Source organism: Salmo trutta, chromosome 9 (genome assembly GCF_901001165.1).
Source record: "Salmo trutta chromosome 9, fSalTru1.1, whole genome shotgun sequence".
Taxonomy (NCBI): Eukaryota; Metazoa; Chordata; class Actinopteri; order Salmoniformes; family Salmonidae; genus Salmo; species Salmo trutta.
Genome location: NC_042965.1, coordinates 1,645,203 through 1,661,685, shown reverse-complemented (window position 1 = coordinate 1,661,685; position 16,483 = coordinate 1,645,203). Strand labels below are relative to the sequence as shown.

The following is a 16,483-nucleotide window of genomic DNA, read 5'->3' as shown; positions in this document are numbered from 1 at the left end:
TGACCCAAAACACACGGCCAAGGCAACAAAGGAGTGGCTCAAGAAGAAGCACATTAAGGTCCTGGAGTGGCCTAGCCAGTCTCCAGACCTTAATCCCATAGAAAATCTGTGGAGGGAGCTGAAGGTTCGAGTTGCCAAACGTCAGCCTCGAAACCTTAATTACTTGGAGAAGATCTGCAAAGAGTAGTGGGACAAAATCCCTCCTGAGATGTGTGCAAACCTGGTGGACAACTACAAGAAACGTCTGACCTCTGTGATTGCCAACAAGGGTTTTGCCACCAAGTACTAAGTCATGTTTTGCAGAGGGGTCAAATACTTATTTCCCTCATTAAAATGCAAATCATTTTATAACATTTTTGACATGTGTTTTTCTGGAGTTTTTTGTTGTTATTCTGTTTCTCACTGTTCAAATAAACCTACCATTCAAATTATAGACTGATCATTTGTTTGTCAGTGGGCAAACGTACAAAATCAGCAGGGGATCAAATACTTTTTTCCCCTCACTGTATGTGCTCTACTCTAGTCTATACAAGCAGTTGTTGTATAGGCCTCTTTAGTGATGTAATTTTATTTTATTTAACTAGGCATGGGGCTGTGTGTGTGTGTGTGTGTGTGTGTGTGTGTGTGTGTGTGTGTGTGTGTGTGTGTGTGTGTGTGTGTGTGTGTGTGTGTGTGTGTGTGTGATGTGTGTATTTTCTGCTGTTTGTGGTGGGGTGAAAGACCCGTCCCTATCCTGTAGGACAGAGGCACATTGAGCCCAGATCAACAGAGGGAAGAGGCCTGCTTACTTTGGCAGTCTCCCAGTCCATCTGTGTTGCCATGCTCCACGTCCTGCTCGAAGGTCGATCTGCATAATTAACAGAGACATCATGGTGAAATACTGAGCACAGGCCTGGACAGATCTGGACTCACACAGGATAAGCACAGGCACAATCAGCCAGGAGGACAACCCGACTGTCTACCATCACTATCGATATAGGTCTACGGTCCAATAATCTAATCACACACATCGGGACCAGGGGCCAGGCCAATGAGGAGAAAGGAAGGTGGACACTAGGGCAGCGGCAGCTCTAGTGAAAGAGAGGCCATTTTCTCCCAGCCATACTCAGCTCAGACCCGACTCTCCTGAAGGACCACCAAACATGCAGTGAAACAGAGTGGCCAACTGTCAGAGAGATTACAGTCACTGATGACAGCCCACACTCTGTAAATCACTGCTCACAATCAGAACGTGGATCATGCTCTACACAGGCCAGTCTACAAGGCTTCAAACCAGAAGAAGGATCTTAAATCAAATCATTTTGTCTGAAATGCAGAAAGAAGAAATGCACAACAAAATCCATCTCTTGGTATCTCCTAATCTGATTTGCCTATCATAGACATATAGTTACAAACCAGACGCACAGTTGCATGAACAAAACCAAAAAACCTTTCCACACACATGCTGCATAGTTTTTAATCTGATCTCGATTTATCTAGCATTGGCTTTCTCGGGGAATACGCAAGAGGGAGGTGCAAGTGGGAACCTGTTATTATACTATAGTACAGGTGTTAGCATGGGGAGGAGTAGTCAACAGCAGAACCACATCATATGCAAGCTGGTCAGGGGGAATATGCAGGTGACGAGGGACCAATCTGTTTTCAGACATTAAAAGAGGCATCTTGACATGAAAGAGCTGGCAAATCATCCCCCAAGTCCAGATGGATGTGGAGAGGGAGAAAGAGAGAGTGAGAGAGAGAGAGAGAGAGAGAGATATATTGTAAATATCCAAAATAAGCTTTGGCAATATGTACATTGTTACGTCATGCCAATAAAGCAAATTGAATTTAATTGAATTGAGAGAAAAGAGAGAGAGAGAGAGAGAGAGAGAGAGAGAGAGAGAGAGAGAGAGAGAGAGAGAGAGAGAAAGAGAGAGAGAGGGGGAAAGAGAGAGAGAAAGCGAGAGAGAGGGGGAAAGAGAGAGAAAGCGTGAGCGGGGTGTAAGAGAGAGGGGAGAGAGAGTGAAAGGGGAGAGAGAGAGAAACCGAGTCTCTCCAGGGCCTGTTCGTATTAAGGCCTTTTGTTAAACACTGGGACGTGTCCGTCCAAATGCTATCAATAGCTCGCCACAAAACCAACAGATAATAGCTCTCGAATCCCCACTCACTCACTTAGAAATATTGTACAGTAAAAAGTGAGGTCATCTAACCTCCTAATGCCTCTGTCTACTCAATTTCCAAAGTGGAAACTCAATCAGAACAGTCGAGAGGCCCAGGCTTTAGAAATAATAATAGGATATCGTAATGTAGCATGCGAGACCAATCATTTGGCTGGGATTAAATTCATTTAACATCAAAAGCTGTTCCTTTATTATGACTTCATCTGTAAAATTGCTTTCCACCCACTGAAACCTCATATGCTGTTTGTTCAAAATGCATCTAGTTCTGTGTCATAAATATAGCTACAAATTATGGTGACCATCAAGCCCCTCCTCGCAAACCGATGACCCAGTCCCAGCCTCAGCGCCAGAGCAAATATCCCTTTCCTTCCATCAGCCTTTCCAATGACCATTTCAGCTAGAAGAAAATATAGAGCACCACAAAAATGTGACTAATCATAGAAACTGCAACTGTATAGATAGAGTGAAGTCATTGAGGTCACCAGTCATCATATGGCACAGATTGTATTATGACTACTGTACATGAAATTGATAGTATTTTAGTGGAATGAGCAGGAACGCACTTTGGGTCGAGCACCACCTGTCTGCATGCTCCTTCGGACACCCAGCCGCAGTAGGGATCCCTGGAGGCAATACATGATCTGGAGGAAACACACCACAGACACACACAGCTCTCATCACAGCGTTTATCTTAACAGCCTTTCTTTTACTTTCCTGAAGACTGATTAGTTATGACATTACAAATGCATTACAAAAGTCCTGAATCTAAGAGAATGGATGGATGCAGGGTTTTATTTCTAAACCTACTTCTTGCATTTGCCATGCCTCTCACAGCGAGAGAGAGGCACCTTGACCACACAGGAGGTGAAGGCCACAAACAGAGAGTGGCCCTGGTTGTCGATCTGCATGCTGACGATACGTTTGTCGTCCACACCATCGATGCTGCACCTGGATGGGGAGTTAGAGTTAGCGACAAGGCAGAGAGCGAGACAGACAGACAGACAGACAGATGGATGGCATGAGTTGTCAACACTAAGAGAGCACTTAAAACAGCTCCAGTCTTTGTTGATAGGAGCTCAAAGCCCCACCCAAGCGTCTTTGTCTGCGGGGTATAAGAGAGCCCCACGCTAATCCCCCTGTGCAGAGCATCCATCTACCCCAGAGGAGGGATTTACCTCCAGCCCTGCATTAGAGCCCTCAATTAGAGCTTATAGTCCATCTACACTATATAGTGCGCGGTGGGCAAACCCAGATCCTGATCCAACCCAGCAAGTCACTTGAGCTATCCACTCGGGCCAGATGGTTGCGGGCCAGAGACTGCTCTGCCTATGCTAAGAGGACAGGGGGTAGAGGGAAAGAGGGGGCTCTTACTTTATTCCACACCCACCCATGTCACGTGACGCTACAATGTTGGATAACAAACGCCCGTCACCTTAAAAGCCCTGCCTCTCATCCCCACTCACTGACTCTACCCCATCATCAGGCCTGTCATGTAAATATTTGCATTGGCAAGGCCCAGGCAGATTTTTCCCTCATTTACTTCCATTCCAAATATTCCAAAAGCCCCTTCATAATGTATTAAGGAGAGATCTCAGTCTGGCTTTAAAGACTAACGCAGTCCCTCTCTGTTTTCTTTAATCATCCTGCATTTGTAAGAGTAAAGCTTTGCGGTCAGAGCCCCCGTTACTGAAGCTCCAGGGCCGGCTCTTTAATTTAAGAGCTGTGGTCAGTGCAGTGTAACCTGATGAAACGCTTTAAATGATAGAGTAGCCATCTGGTGGGCTGGGGTAGTGCTGCTGGTTTAGGTAGCATGGCTGGCTAATGGAATACGCACTTCTCCGGGTTATACACGTTGAGCTCCTCCAGAAAGAGACTGTCATTCAGCAAACCGCTGTTCATCTTGGCCAGGAATTTCAGAATGATCCCCTTCTCCGAGCCCAGGAAAACGACGGTGTGATTCCGATAGGGTCCCGCAGCGTTGTCCACGGAGATCCGGGTGAGCCGGTATCTGGAAGGGATATGAAATACCGGGAATAACACATTTATGGATTTCCTGATTTAATTTTTGGGCCTGAACTCCACTGAGTGTTATCTAGAAGAATATCCAATTACATTTAGACCATGGAGCCCCTAGTGTTATCATAAGGATGTATAATTTGCAGATCCATACGCAAATACATTTTCATAGCTATTCATTCAGTGAGATGGAAATTATTAAAGACATTATGCAGTAATTTAAGGACCCCACATCCTCTCCATCTGGCTGTTTAAAGACATCTCTTCTTTACACAGGGTCACCCGATATAAAACATGTGCAATGCCTGAACGCTGGAATGAGAGCACAAGATGATTTTACATTACTGGAGTAAATGCGCACATCACAATCAAATTAATGAGAAGAGGCCTTTTCTCCCACTCAGACTGCTTGGTTTGAAATGACATTGAATGTCTGTGTTCACTATGCCCATGGTTTTGTACCATAAACAATAAAAGCAAGTATTATATGGTTCTGTCCTGAGAATAACACCAACCTCAAGAACTATGCCCATGATTTTGTCCCATAATGGGAAATCTTAAGAGGGACAACCTACAGATTGTGACTGGCCAGGTGCTGGAACATACTGTACATCGGGGAACAGAATAGGTTTTCATAGTTGGATAGGATTTGATAGTCCACTCCAATTTGTAACAAAAGCTTGAATTCAGAGATGTCCCTTTGGGGAATAGATGCGATAAAGTCCTATTACAGAGTCAGTTTTCAGTTGACTTCCTGTGTCAGAGTCATACTACACACAGAGGCTGTGACATAGATACTTAAACCGCCTCTCCACCATATGCCCTCATAAAAGTGACTGCTTTAGACTTGTATAATGCTTTTAACTGCTGACATTGCATGTAACATAACACTTTGCTATGTGCCCTGCCATTTAAATCACAAATGTTACTACGATGCATTTATATAAAGATTCCACCGGTTATTACAAATAGTAATGCATAATGCATGCATGACGTTGATGAAATCCACCCATAACCCAGACCTATCTGGCAAGCTAGCTAGTGATGCTATACTCACCGCACCATGGTCTTGAGAAACCAGGGCCTGTTAGCGATAGCGGGAACAGCTTCATCCATGAGAGGGTGCTGCTTGATGAAGTTCAGGGTGTCGTCAGGGAACTCGTTGGACACCTTGTACTTCTCTAAGGACGAAGCGCCAGCACAGCACCCGGGCCTGAAGTGGATGAAAGCAGCAGGGAATCAAACAGGAGAGAGTCCTAGAGCGGCCATTTGATCTCTTTATAAGGACAGAGGAGCAGAGGAGAGGGGCCCTGTAAAAGTGGAGCTGCCTTCAACAGGAGATCCGTTCAAAGACATCTCACCTCTCGACAGCCATAAAAAAGGTTTTACTGTACTACGGTACACCCAGGCCAAAGAATCCACCAAGTTATCCACATTGAAACGGTCTGATTCAATCTCTTTTCCATGGTAGACACTGCAGAATGTAATAAGGTCTACAGTACATAAAGAGAGCACCAGAGGCAGGTCAGTCAGGGAGACGATGACACATGGCATGTCTGCTGCTGCTGCAGAAGAGACAGTAAAAAAAACCTGGGCAACATTATGAAAACTCCCTTCTGTTTGTCTGCCGATAACGTTGACAGAAATGAAATTGAATAAACAAGATGTAGATTTCAGATCTCATTAACACCTGACCTTGTTTTACACAAACATATCATTTTATGCTAATCACCAGGGGTGGTATCCTGTTGCTCTCCACATCATCAGCCATATGGGGATATACACCACTTACGATCCCCCTCCACAGATCTCGGTTTTTAGAGAAAAAGAGCTGCTCTTTGCCGGGTAATTAGGAACGCAGAGATGGAGATTTATCAGGCTGGTGCATTTGTAGAAGTAGGCAGCCATCTGGAATATGATCTCATGCTTTGTTTGCTGATATCGAGCTTCTTTCATGCTGCGGGTGTGACTTTGTTTGTGTGTGGGAGAGGGGGGCATACCTTGGTTTTGGAACTTTATCCTCAGGAACAGGTGTCCAGGTGGAATCAGGGGACTTCTGCTCTTTGAAACGTCCCATGAACGCATTGGCCACCTCAGCCATGTCATAGGCGCAGACGGCCGACCCAGGAATGCTGTAGAAACATCCCACCCCCCCAAAAGAAAATCCTCAGTCCGATTGATAGGACTCCACTCTGTGCAAACTGTGAATAGCATAGCTCTGAATCACTATTTCCCAGTCATTTCTTATGGGCATTTCAGCTGCCTTGGCATTAAGAGACAGCATGTACAAGGACAGGATTGTGACGGTTACAGAGCTGTTATTCTGTTAACCTCATGGCCAAGGCTGTAAATCTTAGTAATCAGCCAGCGTTGGCTATGTACAGAGCGAGAGGCAAGCCATGCTGCCAAGGAACTTGGTTAAATGAATGGCTAATAAATCCTGAATGCTACCTCCAGTCAAAATCTGTTCCCTCTCATTTCGCTCACTAACTGCGATTCATGCCCGGATCAAATTCGAATTATAGAAATTCCAAGCCGCTTCATTGACTTTTAATGCCCATTAACCATGCTCAATTGCATTGTCACAAGCAATTGTCTTACTGCCTAAAAACCACCATAAAATGGGAATTACAATATGTAGCAGCTCTACTGCTCCTTTGTAATTTCAATCTAGATAAAAACTCACACTTAAATTATTCTACTTTCTCAATATGAATAATGCAGGAATTACATTACACACCTGACCAAAGGGCACACAACTACTGTGACAGTGAGTTACGCGCTGGGGTGGCCTGGGAAATTGATTTCCTTCAGTGTGTCTGCCGGCCCTCGTACCTGTTGTAAGGTGTGGAGAAGGTTGCCATGACAACGTCGCGTCCGTTGATGTGGATGACGTCGGTGACGGCCTGCAGAATGTTGAAGTAGAAGTGGGAGTCTCCTGGGATGGAGCAGTTGAGACGGGTCTTTAGGAAGGACGTCCACTGTTTCTCTAGAACTCTCTGGGAGCCGCCCCGGTCGTTCTTACACACCCTGGCCACACGGGGGAACACCACCTGCACAACGCACACACACTCAGTAGATATTTCAGACACACCCAGTTTCAAGTTTTAAGTTTTAGTAGTCTTATGTACGGGATACACATGGCATACACCATCCAACAAAATGCTTACTTGCAGGTTCCTGTCGACAATGCGACAACATCAAGAAATAAGAAAAGATAAGAAAATGAACATAAAGTAAATGGCTCAGTAGAATAGAATAAACATTTTAGCATAAGCATAATACAGGAAGGGACAATTTATAGTCCAACATTTACACGTGTTTTGGGGAAGGGGGGATTGGGGGCAAGTTTTAAATTGTGCAGTGAGTAACAGTATAGCTTCTGTCCCTCTCCTCGTCCCTACCTGGGCTCAAACCAGAGACCCTCTGCACACACGAAGCATCGTTACCAATCGCGCCACAAAAGCCACGGCAAGGGGAACAACTACTTCAAGGTCTCAGAGCGAGTGACGTCACCGATTGAAACGCTGTTAGTGTGCACCCCGCTAACTAGCTAGCCATTTCACATCAGTTACACATGTGTGCTATGGAATGGAGAATCAGAGCAGGTGGTCAGTCCAGTTCAAGTGTTCAGAAGTCTGATGGGTTGTAGATAGAAACGGTCTCTGAGCCTGTTGGTATCAGACCTCATGCTCTGATACCGTCTGCCCGATGGTAAGGGAGTGAACAGCTCATGGCTGGGGTGTGTGGGGTCCTTGATGATCCTGCGGGCCTTCCTCAGGCACCATTTGGATAGGTGGGAGCACGGTTCCAGTGAGGGCCTTGTGGTCCCGTACCAGGCCGTGATGCAACCGGTCAGGACGCTGTTGATGATGCAGCAGTAGTATTTAGAGAGGACCCGGGGTGGCATGCTCAATTTCTTCAGCCGCCTTAGGAAGTAGAGACACTGTTGCGCACTCTTGACCAGAGTGGTCCATGACAAGTCCTCGGTGATGTGGACACCGAGGACCTTAAAACTGCTGACTCACTCCACTGCAGTCCCGTTGATATGGATCGGGGCATGTTCCCTCCTCTGGTTCCTGAAGTCAATAATCAACTCCTATGTTTTGCTGACATTTACACCACACACCTGTTGTCTGGCTGTTCTCCTTATTCCCCAACCAGCTCACTCACAGAAGGTACAGCTTATTACTATTCGGTCTACATAACTAGGCAGATCTCTTAGACCAGAGCCATGGTCTTGTAAATCTAAATCCTGCATAAATATACAACAGCCCACATTATTAATGACTGTGGAACTTCTTACATTTCAGATTGTCAAAAGAAACTCCAGTTAATCAATCAGAAAGTACCATTCCTCTACCGCAAATGATCAACCAAACCACTTTGCGCACTACTCCACGTGCTTCGTTATATTGATATCCCTTTCAAAATAACCAGAGGATTTCACTTGGTATTTGGTATTCATGTGCAGTACAACATGTCAGTCGAAATTGGGTGAATAGACCCCCCCCCCCCCGCCCTCATTTAATCAAAAATACATAATGTTTATATAATTATATAATTTCCTTGTAGGTACCCAATTAAACCTTCTCCATACAAACTGAAATTAAAGAAATAATCGAAACATCTTTCATATCCCTCTGGTCTAAAACCTTGAATGAAGAATAAAGTAATTTTCCTTTCCTCTCTTTTCCTGTCTGTCTCATTTCGGAGAAAAACTTCGAAACGCTTTGAGGAAACAGCACGAGTGAGCAACAGGTCAAACAGTAGCATGGACATGCAAGTTAGAGAATATTTTTAGACTTCAAAATGACTTTCCAGACGGCATTAACATGTTTTTCAACTATTTTTAGGCCTACATCCTGCAAATGTTTTTCTGTATCGAAAAAGGTTGACCATTTTGGTCTTGCTGAACGCCCTTCCAGATACTTGATACACCCACTTCCTGTTTACTTCCCAAAGCGCTTCCTTTCTCTCCTGTTCAGCAGGAAGTAGCCCTGATTCGAGCAGAAGAAAAGGGACAGACAACCTCAATCAACTTACCTTTCCCATTGTGTTGTACTCCATGGCAATTTCTCGATAGAAGAAGTAGATGAAGTCACCGTAGTTAACTGCCTGCACAAAATAAGGCTCTGGGAAAAAAAGAAGGCATATCATCACAAAACAGATCAGACACCCCATTTTACACCCAATACCTAAAGCATCAATCCCAGTCTGCAGTGAGGCACAGCCCAGGCACAGCACAGGGAGTAGCTCAATCCATCATCTCTATTAGGGGGCTATTTACATGTGGGGGGGAATGAGGGATCTCCCAATTCAGCTTTGACAACCTGGTCATGTTCTTTTCGTTCCCAGGGGCAGCCAATTTCCTGAGTACATAACTGCTATGGAACTGGTTGTGAGAGTGACAGCAGCAAATAAAGTGTGTTGCAATAGCAAATCATCCCTCAAATCACCCCCCTTTCACTCTAACTCTGATTTGTTTTCCAACCCATCATTCATTGTCCATGTTATCACCTCTTTCAACCCTCAGGTCTATATATCCGATGGCTCTCCTCACCTTTGAGACACTTGGAGTCATGTTTGACAGTGCGCAAAGTTGGGCTATCTCCAAGGCTACGATAAATGACTGCATCAATCGCTAGGAAATCTGTTACTGTTGCGGAGTAGAGCTTTCCATCTGGAGGGAGAAGAGAGGGATAAGAAGTCAACCACCATACCAGTCATGGGCCAAACACACAAAGATGCTGATGTTGATCACTGGATGCACAAACATGTAGAGAACCCAAGACGAGAGAAATGGATAAACACAGAAACCTCAGGCTCATTGACAGAAAACAGACACACACACACACGCTCCTCGATGCGAACAGTATCCGCAGCGAGGATGAACTCAGCTCCTCAGGTTCAAATGGATGGCTGCATTGGAAACTTTAACTACATAATTGAACAACATGGTCTCAGAGCAGTGGTGGAAAAAGTACCCAATTGCCATACTAAATAAAAGTATCGATACCTTAATAGAAAGTTACTCAAGTAAAAGTCAAAGTCAAATCTACTTAAGTATCAAAAGTAAATGTAATTGCTAAAATATACTTAAGTATCAAACATAAAAGTATAAATCATTTCAAATTCCTTCTATTATGCAAAGCAGGTGGCATCATTTTCTGGTTTAAAAATGTATGGATAGTCAGGGGCACACTCCAACACTCAGACATCATTTACAAAAGATGCATTTGTGTTTAGAAGGCATATTAAGATGGTGCCGGAGAAGAAGGCTGACGTTTTACGTGTCCCCAACCAATAGTTTTTTGTTCATTTCTTTGCATTGTTTGTAACTTCTTTTTTTGACTTATTTTGTACACAATGTTGCCGCTACCGTCTCTTATGACCGAAAATAACTTCTGGACATCAGGACTGCGATTACTCACCACAGACTGGCAGAATCCTTTTTTTCCTTTAACGAGTCTGACGAGCCCAACGAGAATGATATACTGCTCTCCCGGGAACAGGCCCAGATCCCCGTGATTTGCGTGAAGAGAAGGCAGAGAAAAAGGGGCCAAAGGTCGGGCTGCCTTCTGAGAATTTGTAGGCGATCGAATAAACCCCCACTTCCTTCCATTCTGCTAGCAATCTTTAGAAAATAAAATAGATTACCTACACTATCAACATACTGGTTATACGCTGTACTGGCAGGATAGAACAGCTGCGTCTGGCTAAGATAAGGGGCGGCGGACAATGTATTTTTGTAAATAACAGCTGGTACATCATATCTAAGGAAGTGTTGAGCTATTGCTCGCCTGAGGTAGAGTATCTCATGATAAGCTGTAGACCACACTATCTACCTAGAGTTTTCATCTGTATTTTTCATAGCTGTTGAATGACCGCATTGAATGAGTTGTATTCAGTCATAAGCAAACAAGAACACGCTCACCCAGAGGTGGTGCTCCTAGTAGCCGGGGACTTTAATGCAGGGAAACTTAAATCCGTTTTACCAAATTTCTATCAGCATGTTAAATGTGCAACCAGAGGGGGAAAAAAAACTCTGGACCACTTTTACTCCACACACAGAGACGCATACAAAGCTCTCCCTCGCCCTCCATTTGGCAAATCTGACCATAATGCTATCCTCCTGATTCCTGCTTACAAGCAAACATTAAAGCAGGAGGCACCAGTGACAATGAAAAAGTGGTCAGATGAAGCAGATGCTAAGCTACAGGACTGTTTTGCAAGCACATACTGGAGTATGTTCCGGGATTCTTCCGATGGCATTGAGGAATACTCCACATGTTGTCCCCATAATGACCGTACGTACATACCCCAACCAGAAGCCATGGATTACAGGCAACATCCTCACTGAGCTAATGGCTAGAGCTGCCGCTTTCAAGGAGCGGGACTCTAACCCGGACGCTTATAAGAAATCCCACTATGCTCTCCGACGAACCATCAAACAGGCAAAACGTAAATACAGGACTAAGATCGAATCGTACTACAACGGGTCTGACGCTCGTCTGATGGGGCAGGGTTTGCAAACCATTACAGGCTATAAAGGGAAGCACAGCTGAGAGCTGCCAGACAAGCTAAACTACTTCTATGCTCGCTTAGAGGCAAATAACACTGAAACATGCATGAGAGCACCAGCTGTTCCGGAAGACTGTGTGATCACGCTCTCCGCAGCCGATGTGAGTAAGACCTTTAAACATGTCAACATTCACAAGGCCGCAGACTGATTACCAAGGCGTGTACTGCGAGCATGCGCTGACCAACTGGAAAGTCTCTTCACTGACATTTTCAACCTCTCCCTATCTGAGTCTGTAATACCAACATGTTTTAAGCAGACCACCATAGTCCCTGTGCCCAAGAACACTAAGGTAACCTGCCTAAATGACTACCGACCCGTAGCACTCACGTCTGTAGCCATGAAGTGCTTTGAAAGGCTAGTCATAGCTCACATCAATACCATTATACCAGAAACCCTAGACCCACTCCAATTTGAATGCCCCCTCAACAGATCCACAGATGATGCAATCTCAATTGCACTCCACACTGCCCTTTCCCACCTGGACAAAAGGAACACCTATGTGAGAATGCTATTCATTGACTACAGCTCAGCGTTCAATACCATAGTGCCGTCAAAGCTCATCAATAGCTACGGACCCTGAGACTAAACACCTTCCTCTGCAACTGGATCCTGGACTTCCTGACGGGCCGCCCTCAGCTGGTAAGGGTAGGTAACAACACATCCGCCACTCTGATCCTCAACACAGGGGCCCCTCAGGGGTTCGTGCTCAGTCCCCTCCTATACTCCCTGTTCACTCATCACTACACGGCCAGGCACAACTCCAACACCGTCATTAAGTTTGCCATTGACACAACAGTGGTAGGCCTGATCACTGACAACGATGAGACAGCCTACAGGGAAGATGTCAGAGACCTGGCCATGTGGTGCCAAGACAACAACCTCTCCCTCAAAGTGATCAAGACAAAGGAGATGATTGTGGACTACAGGAAAAAGAGGACCGAGCACGCCCCCATTCTCATCAATGGGGCTGTAGTGGAGCAGGACGAGAGTTTCAAGTTCCTTGGTGTCCACATCACCAACAAACTAACATGGTCCAAGCACACCGAGACAGTCGTGAAGAGGGCATGACAAAACCAATTCCCCCTCAGGAGACTGAAAAGATTTGGCATGGGTCCTCAGATCCTCAAAAGGTTTTACAGCTGCACCATCGAGAGCATCCTGACTGGTTGCATCACTGCCTGCTATGGCAACTGCTCAGCCTCTGACCGCAAGGCACTACAGAGGGTTGTGCGAACGGCCCAGTACATCACTGGGGCCAAGCTTCTTGCCATCCAGGACCTCTATACCAGTCGGTGTCAGAGGAAAAATCATGGGCATTAATATGGAGTTGGTGCCACCATTGCTGCTATAACAAGATCCACTCTTCTGGGAAGGGTTTCCACTAGATGTTGGAACATTGCTGCGGGCAGCGGGTTCCATTCAGCCACAAGGGCATTAGTGAGGTCGGGCACTGATCTTGGGTGATTAGGCCTGGCTCGCAGTTGGCATTCCAATTCGTCCCAAAGGTGTTCAATGGGGGTTAGCTCAGGGCTCTGTGCAGGCCAGTCAAGTTCTTCCACACCGATCTCGACAAACCATTTCTGTATGGACCTCGCTTTGTGCACGGGGGCGTTGTCATGCTGAAACAGGAAAGGGCCTTCCCCAAACTGTTGCCCCAAAGTTGGAAGCAAAAAATCGTCTATAATGTCATTGTATGATGTAGTGTTAAGATTCCCTTCACTGGAACTAAGTGGCCTAGCCCGTACCATGAAAAACAGCCCCAGACCATTATTCCTCCCCCACCAAACTTTACAGTTGGCACTATGCATTGAGGAAGGTAGCATTATCCTGGCATCCGCCAAACCCAGATTTGTTCGTCGGACTAACAGATGTTGAAGCGAGATTCATCACTCCAGAGAGCACGTTTCCACTGCTCCAGAGTCCAATGGCGGTGAGCTTTACACCACTCCAGACGACGCTTGTCATTGCGCATGGTGATCTTAGGCTTGTGTGTGGCTGCCCGGCCATGGAAACCCATTTCATGAAGTTCCCACCGAAAAGTTATTGTGCTGACGTTGCTTCCAGAGGCAGTTTGGAACTCTGTAATGAGTGTTGCAACCGAGGACAAATGACACATTCTGTGACTTTGTGTGGCTTACCACTTTGCGGCTCCTAGACGTTTCCACTTCACAATAACAGCACTTACAGTTGAGGCAGCTCTAGCAGGGCATACATTTGACGAACTGACTTGTTGGAAAGGTGGCAGCATATGACGGTGCCATCACTCTTCAGTGAGGTCATTCTTCTGCCAATGTTTGTCTATGGAGATTGCATGGCTGAGTGTTCTATTTTATACACCTGTCAGCAACGAGTGTGGCTGAAATAGCCGAATGCACTAATTTGAAGGGGTTTCCACATACTTTTGTAAACTCAGCAAAAAAATATTTTTTTTCAGGACCCTGTCTTTCAAAGATAATTTGTAAAAATCCAAATAACTTTACAGATCTTCACTGTAAAGTTTTTAAACATGGTTTCCCATGCTTGTTCAATGAATCATAAACAATTAATGAACATGCACCTGTGGAACAGTCATTAAGACACTAACAGCTTACAGACAGTAGGCAATTAAGGTCACAGTTATGAAAACGTAGGACACTAAAGAGGCCTTTCTCCTGACTCTGAAAAACACCAAAAGAAAGATGCCCAGGGTCCCTGTTGATCTGCGTGAATGTGCCTTAGGCATGCTGCAAGAAGGCATGAGGACTGCAGATGTGGCCTGGGCAATAAATTGCGATGTCCGTACAGTGAGACGTCTAAGACAGCGCTACAGGGAGACAGGATGGACAGCTGATCGTCCTCGCAGTGGCAGACCACGTGTAACAACACCTGCACAGGATTGGTACATCCGAACATCACACCTGCGGGACAGGTACAGGATGGCAACAACAACTGCCCGAGTTACACCAGGAATGCACAGTCCCTCCATCAGTGCTCAGACTGTCCGCAATAGGCTGAGAGAGGCTGGACTGAGGGCTTGTAGGCCTCACCAGACATCAACAACAACGTAACCTATGGGCACTGTCGCTGGATCAGACAGTACTGGCAAAAAGTGCTCTTCACTGACGAGTCGCGGTTTTGTCTCCACGGGGGTGATGGTCGAATTCGCGTTTATCGTCGAAGGCATGAGCGTTACACCGAGGCCTGGACTCTGGAGTGGGATCGATTTGTAGGAGGGGTCTGGGGCGGTGTGTCACAGCATCATCGGACTGAGCTTGATGTCATTGCAGGCAATCTCAATGCTGTGTGTTACAGGGAAGACATCCTCCTGCCTCATGTGGTACCCTTCCTGCAGGATCATTCTGACCTGACCCTCCAGCATGACAATGCCACCAGCCATACTGCTCGTTCTGTGAGTGATTTCCTGCAATACAGGAATGTCAGTGTTCTGACATGGCCAGCGAAGAGCCCAGATCTCAATCCCATTGAGCACGTCTGGGACCTGTTGGATCGGAGGGTGAGGGCTAGGGACAATGCCAAGAGTGGGGAAACATCTCACAGCAAGAACTGCCAAATCTGGTAAAGTCCATGAGGAGGAGATGCACTGCAGTACTTAATGCAGCTGGTGGCCACACCAGATACTGACTGTTACTTTTGTTTTTGACCCCCCCTTTGTTCTGGGACACATTATTCAATTTCTGTTAGTCACATGTCTGTGGAACTTGTTCAGTTTATGTCTCAGCTGTTGAATCTTATGTTCATACAAATATTTCCACATGTTAAGTTTGTTGAAAATAAACGCAGTTTACAGTGAGAGGACATTTCTTTTTTTGCTGAGTTTATATATAATGTATAATACGAATTGCAATTCGTAACATATCAAAATGAGTGATGGACATCCAGAAATTATTACATACAGTACCATACAAAACGTAACATATCATACTAAATGGAGGGTCTTGGATTTACATACAGAATAATATGAAATGCCCTGAGACCAGGTTGAATTGAACAAAAACCTCATAAATCGGTTCACAGTGAATATCAATGGGAATGAATCACTAACAGCTCCTCGGTTGGAGGAGTTGTAACCCACCAATGGAAATCTGACTCATTTGGGGTTTCGTCTTTTTGATTCATTTTAAATCCCCACATTCGGGAGAAGATTCAATTTTTGGGGGGTGCAAAACCACTTATTGTGTTTACAAGCTGCCCACAATCTACATCTGCCAAGCAAAAGAGTCTTCCCAGAAACACGGAACAAATGTGGCCCAGAGTTCAACAATTTGTTCAACAGCATGTAACAGACTGCCACTTATTCCTGACATAGTTAGTATATTGATATCAAAATGGGCCGCAAAGTATTAAATGAACGATAGTATACCTAATGCAACCTTGCATTAAAATAGAGAAAGATTCTCCTATCTAGCTAATATTTAATGACTAAGAGTAAAGGAACATTTGCCTAATACATTTAAGTAATTACTGTGAGCCATATTGATACATTGTAAATAAATACACATTCTTGACCTAGCATTCATACAAGTGGTTTCATTTCTCTTAGTTTTGGATAGAATATGAAGAACTTTAATGTCCCCGAGAGGAAAGTTGTCTTAGATACAAAGTACTGCTCAGTGGAGGCTCCTCAGAGGAGGAAGGGGAGGACCATCCTCCTCAGTGAATTTCATAAAAATTTAAATTGCTAAACATTTAAAAAGTTCTCTTTTTTAGCTAAACCTATACAAAA

The 16,483-nt window shown here is 45.1% G+C and overlaps 1 protein-coding gene across 6 annotated transcripts in view; it reads right to left on the bottom strand.

Annotated features, from left to right (window-relative positions):
• The window catches only part of LOC115199720 (semaphorin-6A), a 95,690-nt gene that overhangs the window by 23,220 nt on the left and 55,987 nt on the right, over positions 1-16,483 (bottom strand). For all 6 annotated transcript variants that reach the window (XM_029762086.1, XM_029762090.1, XM_029762091.1 and 3 more), the window contains 9 exons: positions 9,739-9,858; positions 9,222-9,310; positions 7,011-7,228; positions 6,176-6,307; positions 5,233-5,388; positions 3,994-4,167; positions 2,967-3,107; positions 2,723-2,800; positions 789-847 (listed from right to left, as the gene is read on the bottom strand). In XM_029762086.1, coding sequence (XP_029617946.1) covers positions 789-847; positions 2,723-2,800; positions 2,967-3,107; positions 3,994-4,167; positions 5,233-5,388; positions 6,176-6,307; positions 7,011-7,228; positions 9,222-9,310; positions 9,739-9,858 — 1,167 coding nt within the window. The remainder of the gene's footprint in view (positions 1-788; positions 848-2,722; positions 2,801-2,966; positions 3,108-3,993; positions 4,168-5,232; positions 5,389-6,175; positions 6,308-7,010; positions 7,229-9,221; positions 9,311-9,738; positions 9,859-16,483) is intronic.